This window comes from Acartia tonsa, chromosome 14, assembly GCF_053477335.1.
Source record: "Acartia tonsa isolate MP-2025a chromosome 14, ASM5347733v1, whole genome shotgun sequence".
Lineage (NCBI taxonomy): Eukaryota > Metazoa > Arthropoda > Copepoda > Calanoida > Acartiidae > Acartia > Acartia tonsa.
In genome coordinates this window covers 3,331,317-3,347,081 of record NC_137273.1, presented here as the reverse complement: position 1 = coordinate 3,347,081, position 15,765 = coordinate 3,331,317, and the positions used below count along the sequence as shown (strand labels likewise).

General features: G+C 31.5%; 1 protein-coding gene across 4 annotated transcripts in view; it reads right to left on the bottom strand.

Moving 5' to 3' along the window:
- Positions 1–15,527, bottom strand: part of LOC145305542 (uncharacterized) — a 56,474-nt gene extending 40,947 nt beyond the window's left edge. For all 4 annotated transcript variants that reach the window (XM_080147184.1, XM_080147186.1, XM_080147185.1 and 1 more), the window contains exons 1-3: positions 15,449–15,527; positions 3,491–3,548; positions 1,635–1,738 (exon numbers count right to left, since the gene is read on the bottom strand). In XM_080147184.1, coding sequence (XP_080003310.1) covers positions 1,635–1,738; positions 3,491–3,548 — 162 coding nt within the window. In that variant the 5' untranslated portion in view covers positions 15,449–15,527. The remainder of the gene's footprint in view (positions 1–1,634; positions 1,739–3,490; positions 3,549–15,448) is intronic.
- Between the last annotated feature and the right edge of the window lie 238 nt (positions 15,528–15,765).

Here is a 15,765-nt window from a genome sequence, read left to right as displayed (position 1 = left end):
GATAGATAGATAGATAGATAGATAGATAGATAGATAGATAGATAGATAGATAGATAGATAGATAGATAGATAGATAGATAGATAGATATAATAGGTTAACTCACAAACAAAATATGAATTTTACACATTTATTGAGACATTACAAATTGTTTCGTGCATGTTTGCACTCTTCAGATGTCAATGTAAAACTAAAGTTTAAAATAAATTTAAATTTAAAGGATTTCTACAAATATTTTAGAAGATTTTTTGAACATAATATTTTTAAAAATTTTGTTGAACATAATATTTTTTAATTATTTATAGATAGATAGATAGATAGATGCTTCTCATATACTCGCCTATGGCCTTATCTATGAAATTGTTTAATTAAAACTGTTAATGCTTGGTTAATATCTTTGGATAGCATTCAAACAAGATATTTCAAGGGAATAGGCATGTGTAAAAATCATATATTTAGGGAAAAATGAGCAGTATTAGAGATCTTAGTAAACATATAAATAGATAGATAGATGCTCCTTATGTGCTCGCCTATGGCCTTATCTATGAAATTGTTTAATTAAAACTATTAATGCTTGGTTAATATCTTTGGATAGCTTTCATACAAGATATTTCAAAGGATTAGGCATGTGTAAAAAACATATATGTATTTAGGGAAAAATGAGCAGTTTTAGAGATATTATTGAACAGACAAACATGCTAGGAAGGGAGAAAACATTAGACTGGGAATTACACTGGTACCCAAGTTTTAAAGCCATGTCTTCTAATTCGTTGGCTTAAAAACTCTGGGTACTTTTATTGAATTTTGATAGGTAAGTTCCACACTAGTTCCAACAATAATTTCAATCTACAGAAGGGTTGATTTTGTCAATTATCATTGGAGATGTATGTAAATTTATATGCAACCTATAATTTCAAAATTTTCATTAAATTTACTAGATAAAATTTCTTCTCAAGTGGATTCAAACAATCAGTAATAATATTATTTGAAAAGAAAAATAAATCTTTGTATGTTCTATGCCTTAAATTAATGGATTAAAACTTCTTTCAAATCAGACATTAAATCGCCCACGATCTTTTACAAGACAGAGGAACAAGTAGCAAAATAAAATAATAATACAGGACTTACAAAGTTTTAATTACATTAAACAAGTTTAACAAAACTAGCGGCCACGCCCCCAAGATGCCCCCCCCCCCCCTCCTTCCCACGTTCAATTGTAATTTCAAAAAGATAATGTTTTTCAAGGGACAATATCTTTTGGGAAGGTGAAGGTGAACCATATCGGTTCAGTGGTTCGCAAGATTCTAAGGTATGGAAAGACACAGAGATAATAGACATCCTGTTACTTTTATACGAAGAAAGATAGGATTAGATTGTCCATCCCCAATGATGATACTTAAAATTATCCCTTCTTAAACAATCAGTGGTTGAAACGTTTGGACACCCAACTAAATGAACAAACCAATGAAAATACACTAAAGTTTTCAAGCCAACAAATAAGAAAACGTTATAATTAAACTTTGGGGACTAGTATAATAATAAACCGCCCATTGTATCCTCTCTCTCTGTAAATATGGCTTATTATGTTAACTTACATGAAATGTTTTTATTTATGTATTACTAGAAGAAAACCTACCTCTAAAACAAGTTGTCGTTTGATTTGACGTTCGACATTTTTTGTCGTCGTAATTTCGACTTTTTTCTTTGTTATCCATTCTTCCTCTGCCTCTCCACGACGAACTGAAAGAATAACAAGAGCATTACAGACAGACCGACGGACATATAAAAATTGTTTATAGAGTAGTATTGCTTCAAAAGCTCTAAAATGAACTATCTATTTATAATACAAAGAAGAACAATGTCAGTCCGTTTGTACGTCCCTTAAGATCTCGGTAAGCACTGGACCGATTGGATTCTATTTTTCAGGGAATATACCTACTAGTCCTGTGGTGGTTTTAGGTTATTTTCTTGGGGGGTCCAACCCCCCAAAAAATCAAAAAAATCCCCATAATTTTTTTTGATGATGCAGATGATACCAATTCTTTGGTGCTGCACCACATGTACTACATTTTTTTTAATTACCTCTTGGGGAAAAGCCTCTAGAGGCAAGGGGCGAATCCGCTATCTATAATACAAAGTAGAACGATGTCTGTCCGTCTGTCTGTCTGTCTGTCCGTCTGTCCGTCTGTCTGTCCGTCTGAAGCTTAAGATCTCGGTAACCACTGAACCGAATGGGCTCTACTCTTCAGGAAATATACCTACTGGTCCTGTGGTGGTTTTAAGATATTTTCTTGGGGGGTGGGACAACCCGAACCCCCCCAAAAACAAAAAAAATCCCCCCCCATTTTTTTTTTTTTTTTTTTTTTTTTTTTGTAGGAGATTTCCTTGGTCCTTTTCGAATTTCACCTTACTTTTTTTTATAACCTCTTGGGGCAAAGCCCCTAGAGGCTAGGGGCGAAGCCGCTAGTTCCTATATATAGTAGTCAGGTTTTTTTGAGCTTTACAAAGTGTCCTAAAATATGTATCGTGTGACGTCATAAAAATGAGGGATGAGAGGTGGAAGTGGGAAAGGAAACCCCTTAAAAAGAGATGGACCTATTGACGTTAAACGGCTCATTTTTAAGAACACGTTGTAGAGCTTCGTTTTTCTGTCTGAGGCTTCAGATTTCAATAACTATTAAACCGATTGTGTTCTTAATTTAGGTAAGCTTCACATAGGTTCAGGAATGGTTTTAGTCTGTTAAATTTCTATCTTGGGATGGTTTTAGACTATTATTCAATATTTGAACACAGGTCTTCTATATGCTAGGGGCAAGGCTATTAGTGTTATCAAACTATCTGTCCGTCTTTCTTAGTTCTAGTGCATTTTGCTTTTAAGGAAAGCTTTCTATAGTTAAACAATATATAAGCAGAAATAATAAGTGTCTGTTTGTCTATCAGTAATGTTCTATTTTAAGTTTTTTTCTAAAAGCTTTTTGATATCGTGTTTTTTTTCTCTTTATATATGACATAACCATACTATTTTTGGTAAAGATTACGTATCATTTAGAAATATGTCACGAATATTTTCAAATAGGATTAAAAATTTCACAATTTTATTTTTGTTCATGGGACGTTGAAAAGATAATCCTTATAAAGTCCGTGTCACTGTCTGTTGTATCTAAATGTACTGTGGTACTTGTACTATGAGCTACGCTTCTAGAAGCCTCTAGGGGCACTTGAGGTGGGTGAAGTTGAGAGGGAGAAGTGACCCCCCACATACAATTATTCAATTTAGAGTTTAGAAGAAAAGGCTTCACTGTAAAAGAGAACCATGAAAGTTTAGCAGTTAGCAAGATCCTTCGTAGAAACACCGACGGAAAGCCCGACATCCTTCTCGGACCTATGAGAAGCTTTACTGCAAAAGGAGAACCATAACGGTTCAGGGATCGCGAGATTATTCAATACATACAAACATCCTGTTACTTTTATATTAAAGAATATGATAATTACCAAAATGTCTGTCAGCTTGATTGATTGGAATAATTTGAGATCCACCGTCGGTTCGCATCTGAAACAAAATTCATTGATTAATTAATTGATTAAACAGGGATGACAACATCCATAAGTAGCAAAGCATAAAAAATGGAATGGCCAAACGAACAAAGTGAGTTAAAGAGTAGATGTTGAATTGTCATAACAAAGAAATGAAACAAAGAGAGAATAGGCAAAAACTTAAAGAAATCACGAAACCTGTTAAAAATAAGATTTATGTCTTTTGAAGTATGATTGACAGACAGGCGGACAAAACAATCTATATAAAAGATGCGCATTTGTTAGAGGAATTAACATAATAGAAGCCGAGAAAATCCTTTTTCTCATAATGTTAAGAACTGACGGATAGGCAAAGAGAATTATAGAGTAGCTTCGCTACTAACAAAGATCAACAGATAGATTAAACAAGGCTAACCAAAACCATGTCATTAAGTAGCGTAGTAATATACAATATATTCAAATAACAAGAAAAATTATGACAATAAATAGAGTTTATAAGTTATTCATCGCATCGTTAAGTAGACTGTTTTCCACAGAAAGTAATAGAAAAAAATCTTAAGATTAATTCTAGTTTTGTTCGTGCATAAGCAATTTAAAGTATCGTATTATAGACAGCTTTCCTTTGATAGCAAAATAAAAAATCATAACATTAATTCTAGTTTTGTTGGCTCCTAAGCCACACTGAGTAATCATTTATCGTATCGTATTATAGACAGCATTCCGCGGATAATAAAATGGAAAATTATAACAATAATTTCAGCGGATTTGAAGCCATACTGGAAAAAAACATACTGAACAAAACGAATAAAGAAAATTATAGGCATTTAAAAACATATCATTATCTTTGGATCAGATTGAAATTAGAATTCTAAAATTTTCAGGGATCTAAAGGGATAAGACAATGGACGATTAATTAATATACATCCCTATTAATGATTTACAATATTAACCCTTCTGTAGATTAAACTATAAGGACTTTATTAGTTTTGAAACAACAAATAAAAGTACCCAAGGTTTTTAACCAACAAATAACATAACTGAATAAAAAACTTTGGGTACTAGAATAATTAAAGTCCAATATCCCCTCCCTCCCTGTAAATTTTCCAGATAAAGGTCCAAAGCTAATTTTGAGTGATAGCTTCAAGAATCGATAAATAATTTAACACTGTTAGGTTTTAGGGTGTGCCTATTTCATATTCATAGATAGATTGATAAAAAATCGCCTAAAATATTTTTAAAAATCATCTGATAGTTTTGTTAAAAATCATTTCAGTATGGCTTCGAAAACGATTGATATCCGCTGGATTAGAACCGGTTCTCAGTCATACTGAAAAATCATATATAGCATCGTATTACAGACAATTTTCCACGAGTATTTAAATAAAAATCATAAAATTAAAACCAGTTTTGTTAGACCCAAGATCATAATTATTCTGAAAATTTCTAATTCATTAACATTAACATTAATAACATTAAACATTATTTTCAAGGACGTCCAAGGTACGTCGCTTGCAGGCTTAGTCTCGGCTGACGCGCAGCTGACGAGCACAGCATATAGCAGATGTTCTTTAATTATAATAAAGAGGTGAATATGTGATTATCAAAAAGTAAAATATTACGAAACCTTTAAAAAAATAAATATTTAACAGAACCAAAGGCCGTTCTTTAATAGAAGCTGTTACTAACTAACTGGCAGACGGACACACAGATTTAATCATAGAATAGCTTCGCTACTCAAATTGGTAAAATGTATGCACAGTCATAAATTGGCTTTGTCATATTACCTTCCCCCCATATTCATTTGGCAATAATAAAGTTATTAGAACAAAATAAGAACTTTTCCAGTATGGATTCGAACCCGATTATCCGGTGGATTTTAAATCGGTTCTCAGCCATTTTGAAAATCATGTATAGAATCACATTTTTGACAATTTTCAACGAATATCAAAATAAATTCATGAAATCAAAACCAGTTTTCAAAGACCCGGGCTAACAAATCTGGTTTAATCTTATAAAATTTTTCATTTCGATATCCGCGGAAAACTGTCTATAACAGTCCTTTAAATAAATAAATGGGTAGATAGATAGACAGATAAATAGATAAAAAAACTCCTAAACATGAAGTAAGTTTGTTCATCTATTGACTAATAACTGTATTTGCAGTGTCCTTATTTAGATGACATTGTATGTCTTTAAAATATCTTTGCATTTCTACAAATCATCTATCTAATTAGACAGATAAATGGGGTAGGTAGATAGATAGATAAAAAGTAGATAGTATAGGAATCTAAAGGGATAAGATAATGGTTAAGATAAATTTATTACAATCAGTGGTTGAAACGTTTAAACATTCAACTTAATAAACAAACCAATTAAAATTTGTTAAGTTACGAATAAAAAAAGTCATAATAAAACTTTAGTCACGAGTGTAATAAACAGCCCAATGTCCCCTCCCTTCCTGTAGATAGCTAAATAAATCCTTTTATAAAAGTATCAGGATGTTTATCTATCTGTGTGTATGTAACGAACGATCTCGGTAACAGAATGAAAGTTATTATTTGTCTTTACAGTTAAGCTTCTTTAAAAGTAAAATGATGTTTGTCCGTCTTTTTGTCTGTACCAAAGGATCTCGATAACCGATATGATTGTCCTTAACATTGAAACTATTTTTTTAGGTCTTTAGAAGGTTTATATCTACTTTTGGGGGATAGCACATCAACCCTTTTAGATATACCTTTGAAAAAAATATCTCCCCTCAAGTACCCCTAGAGGCTTCTAGGGATCCTAGCCGTAAGTATATAATTATAGAATAGAAACAAATTTTTATTTTACAAAGAAAAGCATTAATCCTTTACATAAATTAAAATCTTATTATTTTTTTTACAAATGTTCTATGCATCATATGTATGATGTCATCCTTGTTTTCATTAGATGTAGATTGAGATATAAATAAATTAGGGCGGGAGTCATATAAAGAATGACAGACTTACAGACAGACAGACAGAATCAGTGACAAACAGACAGATCCAACACAGGGAGGGAGGGGACATTGGTCTGTTTATTACACTAGTCCCCAAAGTTTTATAATATTCATTGGCTTATCAACTTTAGGGACTTTTTATAGAATTTTGAATCGTTGAATAAAACGTTTCAACTACTAATTGTAATCTACAGAAGGGGTAATTTTGTGTATCATCAAAGGGGATGTACATCAATTTTTCAACCATTGTTTTATCCCTTATATTCCCAGATACACCCACAAATAGTGATGAGATGCAGCTTTGGACAGGGATAAAAGGATATATCAATGAAAGATAAATAATTTAGAGCATTTTGAGTTAAAGACAGAAATAATTTTATAAAATAAAGTAGTAAGATCTTTTGTATGAAGCTGAGTTTTCCAATTTAGGAAAGCTTCACATAAGTTCAAGAGTTGTTTTAGGCTATTTTATTTTTAGATTTAAGTCTTGGGGGAATAGTTTATTTTCATTACAAATAATTTGGTGATTTCACACAAAGCACCTTGTTGAGCACTGATAAACCCTCCCTTCTTTTCAGAATATACTGGAAATATTGGGAGGGAGGGGGGGGGGGGTTGGTTATGAGGAGTAGTTATTCCTTTGCTTGTTTATTACTTAAAGTATTGTTAGGTTAGGTCATATTGGGGTTTGTGTAGCTCAGCAGGGTTAGGCATAGGTTAAAAAACTATTTTTATTTATTTCAAGATCAAAGGGGGGGGGGGGGGGGCGGGGGGGGGGGGTGCGGTAATCAATGCAAAAATATTGTTTTTTAGCTTTAAATTATCTTGAAAAAACTTATCCCTTTATCTCTGTTTATTAGAGTATGACTGTATCATATAATACATCTATTCTTTAGCTATATCTTAGTAGATTCCCTACAACTTTTAGTGAACCACATTACCTTCACCCTCCCCCCCCCCTGGAAGACTTTAAATTTTGAAACTCAAAGAAAGTATAAAATATAGGAAAATAGTTATTTATCGCATCGTATTATTGACAGTTTTCCGCGGATATGAAAATTAAAAAAATACTAGGGATCTCGCTGACCGCTCAACCGATATGGTTTTCCTTAACAGTGAAGCTTAACAGGGAAGGTTTAAAACTATATAATAGGGGGGGGGGGGGAGGTACCACCACCCACCCCAGCTCCAGAGAGTAATCAGCCCAATAAAAAATTAACCCCTTTAATTTTTTTTTACTTTTTCTTTTTTTAACTTAGAATTAAAAGTAGCACCCCCCCCCCTTGTATTCAAGTGCCCCTAGAGGCCTGTTGGGTTGTTTCGCTAATATTTACATGATAAAGCTACATATTAATCCCTGATTTATTTTCAAATATTGCCTCTAATTATATAAATCATTAACATCTAAATTAAGGAAATAAAAAAGAAGAATTGATTTTATGTTTTTATGATAAAGATAATATCAACTATTAGCAAAAAGGTTTACATATTATTTTTATTGTTTAATGCTAATTTTAAGACATTTAGCCTAAATTTCTACCAACAATTCTATTATATAAAATAGTAAGGTTTATTGATTTCTCTCTTTTGTTGAAGTTTTATTGTTTCGGAAAGGTTTTAAGCTATTTCCTTTTATATTTGAGCTTTGGAATGGTTTAAGGCTATTTTTCTGCTCCCTTCTTACCCCTTTAAAAACAAAGTGACTAGAAGCTAGGGGAACACCCGCTGTCCAGTGTTTACATATAATTAATTCTTATCATTAAATTAACCTTGAATAATAGTATCGTCTTAAAGTAACTTCCAAGGGAGGGAGGGGACATTGGACTGTTATTTTATTATGGTACCCAAAGTTTTATGATCACATTCTACTTTTAATATATATCGATTGGTTGGTTCAAACTATCAATGTCAAAACACTACATAAGTTGTAATGTTGTAAATCATAATTGGGAAAGTACATCAATTTATCGTTAATTGTATTATCCCTCGAGATCCCTGAGAAGGAATGATTATGTAAATTATCATTGTGGAAGTATATCAATTTATCGCCATTGTCTTATCCCCTTAGATCCCTGAGAAGGAATGATTATGTAAATCATCATTGGGGAAGTGCATCAATTTATCTCCATTGTCTTATCCCTTTAGATCCCCGATTAAGGGGTGATTTTGTTTGTTTAAGCGCACACTATATACTCAACAAACTCATTTCCTGTGATTTGCTCATAATTACAAGTGTTCAAACTATGTAGACAAAAGTCGCATTATCTATTAGTCATTTGGTTTGAGAAAATTGATTTATTGCCTTGGCCTAAGTATCACTCAAAACAAGGATGACAACAGCCATAAGTACCGAAACACAAAAAACTGACTGATGGGCAAATTGACAACCTGAGTAAGCAGATGTTCAGTGATGATATAAAGAGAGAGAAAGAATAAAGTAATAAAAAATATTTTTTCTTTGGTATGCTGGATGCCTTCACTAAAAAAAGTAGTCTATCATCTTATTATGGCAGTGTCCAAACTTTTTAACCAATAATTTTAATCTACAGCAGAAGTATTTTTGTTTATCAACATTGCATTGGAAATGATGTACATTAATAGATCGCCCATTGTTGTATTACTGTTGTAATTCCTAAATCTTTAGTTTTGACAAATAATTTTTGCATTTGCATATTTTGTAGGAAAGTTTAGCATGATTAATCTACAATCCTTTTTTTCATCCAAACATCAGGATGAAGAAAAGGTTTTTTTATGGTCCATTGTCTACCCAAGGACCCTCAATATTTTTTTGGAGAAGGGGAGATGAGGGTTTTCAAAGGTTTGAGGGGGGTAAACACTTAACACCCCTGTACCTCCCCCCCCCCCACCCCATTGAACGTCTATTGTCCTATCCCTTGTTCCCTGATATATTTAGATTTGATAGGCATTGCAAAATATTGGCCAAGGAAATTGTATTTCATACATTTATCCATCTATCAATTTTCATTTTAGCCCTGCGCCCCCCTCCCCCAAAGTCAGGAATGCGACCTACATCTCAAATAAAGGAGAGTTATCTTTTTTAACCCCCCCCCCAAAAAAAAAAGGGATCAAACGTTGCTTCGTATCTATACATAAATGTTTTTGCATTTGAAGAAATAGGTAAGGGCATAAATATAGCCCAAAACCATCCATAGACTTACTTAACCCTTAACGGTCGGGGGGGGGGGGGGGCGTTGAACGCCCCCCCATCCGGTTTTTTCTATCTCATTTTCTGTGTGTGAAAGATAAAGAGCCCAAACTGCTTGACTTTTTAAGTATGGGTATGACACATAACTGAGAGTTGAAATTTTTTGAATATCTCCATCCTGGCGGGCACAGGATGCCAGCAAACATGGCAGGGTCATCCAGGTAAAGAGCAAAAATATTTTTTTTGACTAAAACAAAGCATTTTATCATACAAAATTACTAAAAAATCCTCTAGTAGTACATCCTTATATGAAATACAGGTGTTCAAGTCACTTTCAGGTTCCAGGTATGATCCTGCAGGTCCTGATCCTCCAGGTCTCCAAAAAACTTTAAAAGGCTCCTGTGGCCGCAATTTTTGACTTAGAGACTTCAAATTTTAAACTTAAGCTTTTCTGACATGTTTACATAACGTATTAAAATTTCATGAAGATCCGCCGCCGTTTTCCCGCCGACCGCCGACTGCGGCGGCTGACAGCTGCCAAGTACAGCTGCGGCCGCTGAAATTTATATTTTGATATTTCTAATGTAAAATTTACATAAAGATAAACATATTCTGGAAAAAAAATTTCTTCTAGCTTCAAAAATAAGAAAAATACAGCCGTTTGAAATTTTTAAGTAAAAAAAGATCTAAAAACAAAGGTTGTTAAATAAAAGGGTGAAGGAAGCGAAAATTGACTTAGACCTATAAAAGGTCGGAAATTCATTATCAAACAGGGGACTTGCACAAAAAAATTTAGCCCTCTAGCTCTAATAGGAACTGAGATAATAAGGGGGGGCGTTGAACGCCCCCCCCCCCCTCGACCGATTAAGGTGCGGCTAGGGGCCCGACTGTAAAGGGTTAAGTGACTGTGAAAAAGCCTAAAACCACCCATAATTTGTTTAAAATCATTTTAAAATATTTCATAAAATAATTTATAATAGGAAAATATGTATAATTTTTTAGAGTTGATATATTAGGTTATAATGAACAGTTACAAAGATACACTGTTAGATTGATAAAAATATAATTATATAGATAGAAAAAAAACAAGTATTAAAGAAGTATAGTTGGATATTAATATATAGATTTAAACAAATCTATAATACGAAGTAAAACTATGTCTGTCTTTCCATCCGTCGGAAGCTTAAGATTTCGGTAACTGATTCATGATTGGACTTTAATCTTAAAAAAATTGGATAAAAAAATATTTGTTTTTATAGTATTCTATAGCTTTAAAAGATCTTCTAAACAGAAGGGGACTTACAATTATATCTTGGGGCAAAGCTAATAGGATAGATAGATAGACAGACAAATAGATGTTTGCATTACTCTCTGTAAATTTTAAATTTTAATATCCGTTTCTTTTCCTTTTATTCTACTGTAATTTAACGAGGATCTAAAGGGATAAGATAATGGCTGATAAATTAATGTACATTCCAAATGATAATACTAATGATAAACCTAATTCTGTAGGTTACAATTTGTAGTTGAAACGTTGGTCACTCGTCAAAATGTCATTAAAAAACTTTGGGGACTAGTATAATAAGCAGCCCAATGTACCCTCCCTCCTTGGTGTTATACCGTTAAGAAATCATAATATCTCAATTCTGATTTTATGGTCATCGGTTTATACCTTGCAAGAATCAAGGTATAATTAAATCAATTAAAAATTCCCTAGCACCAAGAAACGTTGCTTTACGCCTGAATTTTTTTCAGATCTATTTCTCTTGATGGATGGAGTTTAGACTGATCCAAAAAAACATGAATTTTAAATCTTTAACATATCAATTTGCAGATACCTTGAAGTTGTTACCGGCTCAAAAGTAGACCTTTTAGTGAAAACTAGACCTCTCTACAATGAAAATTGATCTCGAAATTTCAATCTTAAGCTTTTTATCAAAAACTTCATATTTTCATGATTTTAACAAGAAATAAGTAAAGAACTGCCAACCTTGAATAATGTAACAAGAGTTCAAATATTAAGCAATCATAAAAAGTAGACAGAACCGCCATTCCTGCCAGATAATTCCAAAAAACGTCTAAAAACATTGTTTTATTCAAACTGATAATTTGTGTAAGAAATTGAACTAAAACAGTAGTTATTAGTCTTATGAGAAGAGAAATGCTGAAAAACTCTAAAAAATCTACATTTTAATGACGTAAAATGGGAAAAAGAGTTTTTAATAAATTTCATGTCTCAACAGACATTGTCGCCAATAAAGAGACAATTTATTTAAATAAGAAATTAAATGAAGGTAAAAAAATATGTAAGACACTTATTCTCTTATCTAACTTTAAAAAAAGGATACTAATAAAAAAATTAATATTGCAAAAAATAATTTGATTGTTTATTATTAAACCAGAGTAAAGAGTAAGGCATATCTTTAATTATTTTTTTTCAATGATTTTGCTGTATGAATTAGCTTTCCCAAATTATTGTAATTGTACATAAAAAAAATTAATACTTTCTTTCTTGATATGTTTAGTTTATTCCTGGTGATTTTAATATTTTATTTCAATGTTTGTAAACAAACAGACAGAAAATTTGATGTTTTGCTTTATATCTTGTGTAAGGCTATATTAATTGGGGAAGAAAGAATGAAAATAAAAATGCATTTGACGAGATAGCAATAGATTTTTTAAAATATACAAAAAATGCATAACATATTTTTACTTTCCGCACATTGAAAAGCGATTTAGACCTTCATTTGGGCCACACTAATGGAGTTACCCTCCTCTAAATTAATTATTAACCTCCAATGAAGCTTTACAAAGTGTCTCAAGATCAGCCTTGTGACGTCACAAAAAATCCATATCTTTTTTTAGAGGTTTCTTTTTCCACTTCTACTGTCATTCCTCATTTTTATGAAGTCACGCGGCCTTCACTAAACATATAAAAAGCTGAACTGTAAATGAGATCCTTTGCTACAAACACACAGACATCCTTTTAATTAGGACTAAGGAGAATTTAATATTTTTCTAACTTATTTACTTATTCCTTTTTTTAAAAAGGCTGGGCCGCCAAATCAATAAATATTCAAAATACTTTTTTATGACCGTCCTTTTTTGGGTCATTGTGTTCTAAGTTACAGGAACGTGGCTACTCTAGAATTACGTTTTTTTGTATGTTTGTTCGTCTATATATGCATCTATTACTTGAAGTGGGGGTAGGAGTCGACATTTATTTCAATTTAATTTTTTTGAGAAAGTATAAAAATTCAATTTTTAGGGTCATTATTTTCTTTTCTCTTTGGAAGGTGGTAGAACCCTCCCAAAAAATAGTTATAAACCATCACAGGACCTATGGAGAAGCTATATTGTAAAGGAGAACCACACCAGATTTATATCCGTCGAATACAAACCGGTTTTAAACTGTGCAGACAATTTTTTTATAGAATTATCATGAAAAGTATTTTTTTAAATTTATTGTATTTTAAGATATGTATTAAAACCTAAAAATTCTAAAGTCTTTATTTGGTCATTCGAAATGTTGTTTTATTAAAGGGAAAAAAGAACAATTATGTCCAAAAAAAGTACAGCAATAAATTAATAAAAAATCTAGGGTCAGTGCCAAAGAATAAAACATAAATCTTCGAAAACTAAGAAACTTAATTTTATAATAACATCTTTTAAAAAACCATAGTTCAAGCAGTGTTTTGAAAATTTTTACACTTCCCTCACGATTCTAGAGTGATAACCTTTTATTTAAGACAAATAGAAGAGGTATTTACTTTAGGGTGTTTGGGTTATTAAGGGGAGTAATACAGCCAACAAAAAAGGGTGTTATTTGATTATCAAGGGAGTGGATATACCCCTCTACCCAAACCCTTTGCATGCCCATGTCATACAAGATCATGTGTATCCAAAATTATAGCCTAACAAGGCAAAAGTTTACACGTACAAAAATATTCAATTAGGATAACATTTAATATTTTAAATTAATATGAGTTATTTTGTGATTTAATCAGGAAGGAAGGGGGCGTTGGTTTTTTTTACACTAGTCCCCAAAGTTTACTTATTCTTAGGCTCAATCATTTTTGGGACTTTTATTAAATTTTGATTATTTGGTGCATTAAATTGAATTTCCTAACGTTTCAACCACTATTTGTATAGAAGGGGTAATTTTGTTCATTATCATTGGGGATGCACTAAATTATCGGCCATTGTCTTATCTCTTCAGATCCCTGGATTTGTTACAATTTCAAGAATTTTATCTTTTTATCTTAAAAATGTCCTAAAATGTAAAAGGATTTGATAAATCTAATCAAAAACTAGTATTTTCTTATAAAAAAAAATATCATTAAATTGCAGCTCTTCCATGAGAATTAAAACATGAATTAATGACTGCGTTCCAAGCATCTAAGGGCTCCTTATTAAAACGATGCAGAAGCCAATGGGTTTTATTAGTTATTGAGATATTTTAGATTTTATTTATTAAAGATAAAGGGATTTTTTATATTCATTGAACATTTTGTGAAGTATTTTGGTTAATACTTATTTTAATTTATTATTTAGCTTATAAAGTACGTATGTCCTCTATCTTTTAAAAGATATTAAATTTTAAAAAAAGGAGTTTTCATTTAAAATAAAAAATATGATGGCATTTTTAAATTGAAACATTAATACTTTGCTTACATGATTATGCTTGTTAAGAAATGATGTATGGGGTGGAGGTGAGGGGATTAATAAGTGCTCTACTTCCAAATTATGATATTTTACTCAAAAAAATAACGGATTATAATAACATGGCTAATAATAAGTATATTCATGTACAAAAAGAGTAACACAGATTACAGAATTGGGTCATACCAGAGTATAAAAACCTAACAATAATATATTCGAGATATCATTGAACAAGGATGATTACATCAATAAGCAGAAACACAAAAAATCATGGAATGGACAACGGACATAGTGAGTTACAGATATGTTAAGATATTGAGGGGGTATGATTAGTGCTCTACTTACAAATTATGATATTTTACTCAAAAAAATAACGGATTATAATAACATGGCTAATAATAAGTATATTCATAAACAAAAAGAGAATGCCACAGAGAAAAGAAACCTTACTGTAATATATTCAAGAGACTATCAAAAAATTAAAAATTAAACCTTCAGGAACCTTTTAAAACAAATGACCACTCTTTAAAAAAAATAAAACAATGCTCTGATGTTTAGAACTTTTAATACAATAGTTAAGGTATTTAAGAATTATAAATTATGAGGGATTGTTATTATATTTCATATTCTATGGCCATGTATTTCTACTCAAAAATGATCCAACTCTTAGGTGCTCTAATACATATACATATTTAATTAGATAGATGTATTTACTTTTTAAAAAGTTGTCGTGTCATCGTAAATAATTCTTTATGTAAAAGATACTTTTTTTGAGTTAATCTTTACAATCTAACTAGAGCATCTTATAATAACTGTACTCGTATTATAGACAGTTTCAACATAAAAGATTAATTTTGGCTTTTTTGGCCCTGAGAGGCTGAAGGACCGGGTAACAAAACTGGTATTAACTGTATGATTTTTATTTTATTACTCGTAGAAAATTGTCAAAGCGATACATGATTTTTAAGTATGGCTCAGAACCGACTCTAATCCAGCGGATGTAAATCGGTTTAAAAGCCATTCTGAAAATACTCTTATTCATTTATTATTTTCAAAAACCTTTATCCATAACTGTTTCTGAGATCTTATGCAAATAACTAAAACTTACCTTTCTCTCTTTTTATAATTCTAAACTGAAAACCTTTGAAAAAATTCAACCGCAAGCTGATACCATTGTTGGTCACTCTGAAATTACAAAATTGATCAAAACATTTTAGGGGATTTTTTTATGCGACTAAACATGTTTTTTTTACAAAAAATCTTTTAACATTTTATTAAAAATATTCCAGTATGTCTTCCAAACCGATTAATATCCACTGGATTAACCCGGTTTTAATCTTTTAATTTTTCATTCTAATATCCGCGGAAAGATGTTTATAATACTAAGCGTCAAATAACTATTTTAATTCTTTTTTAATGTAAAAC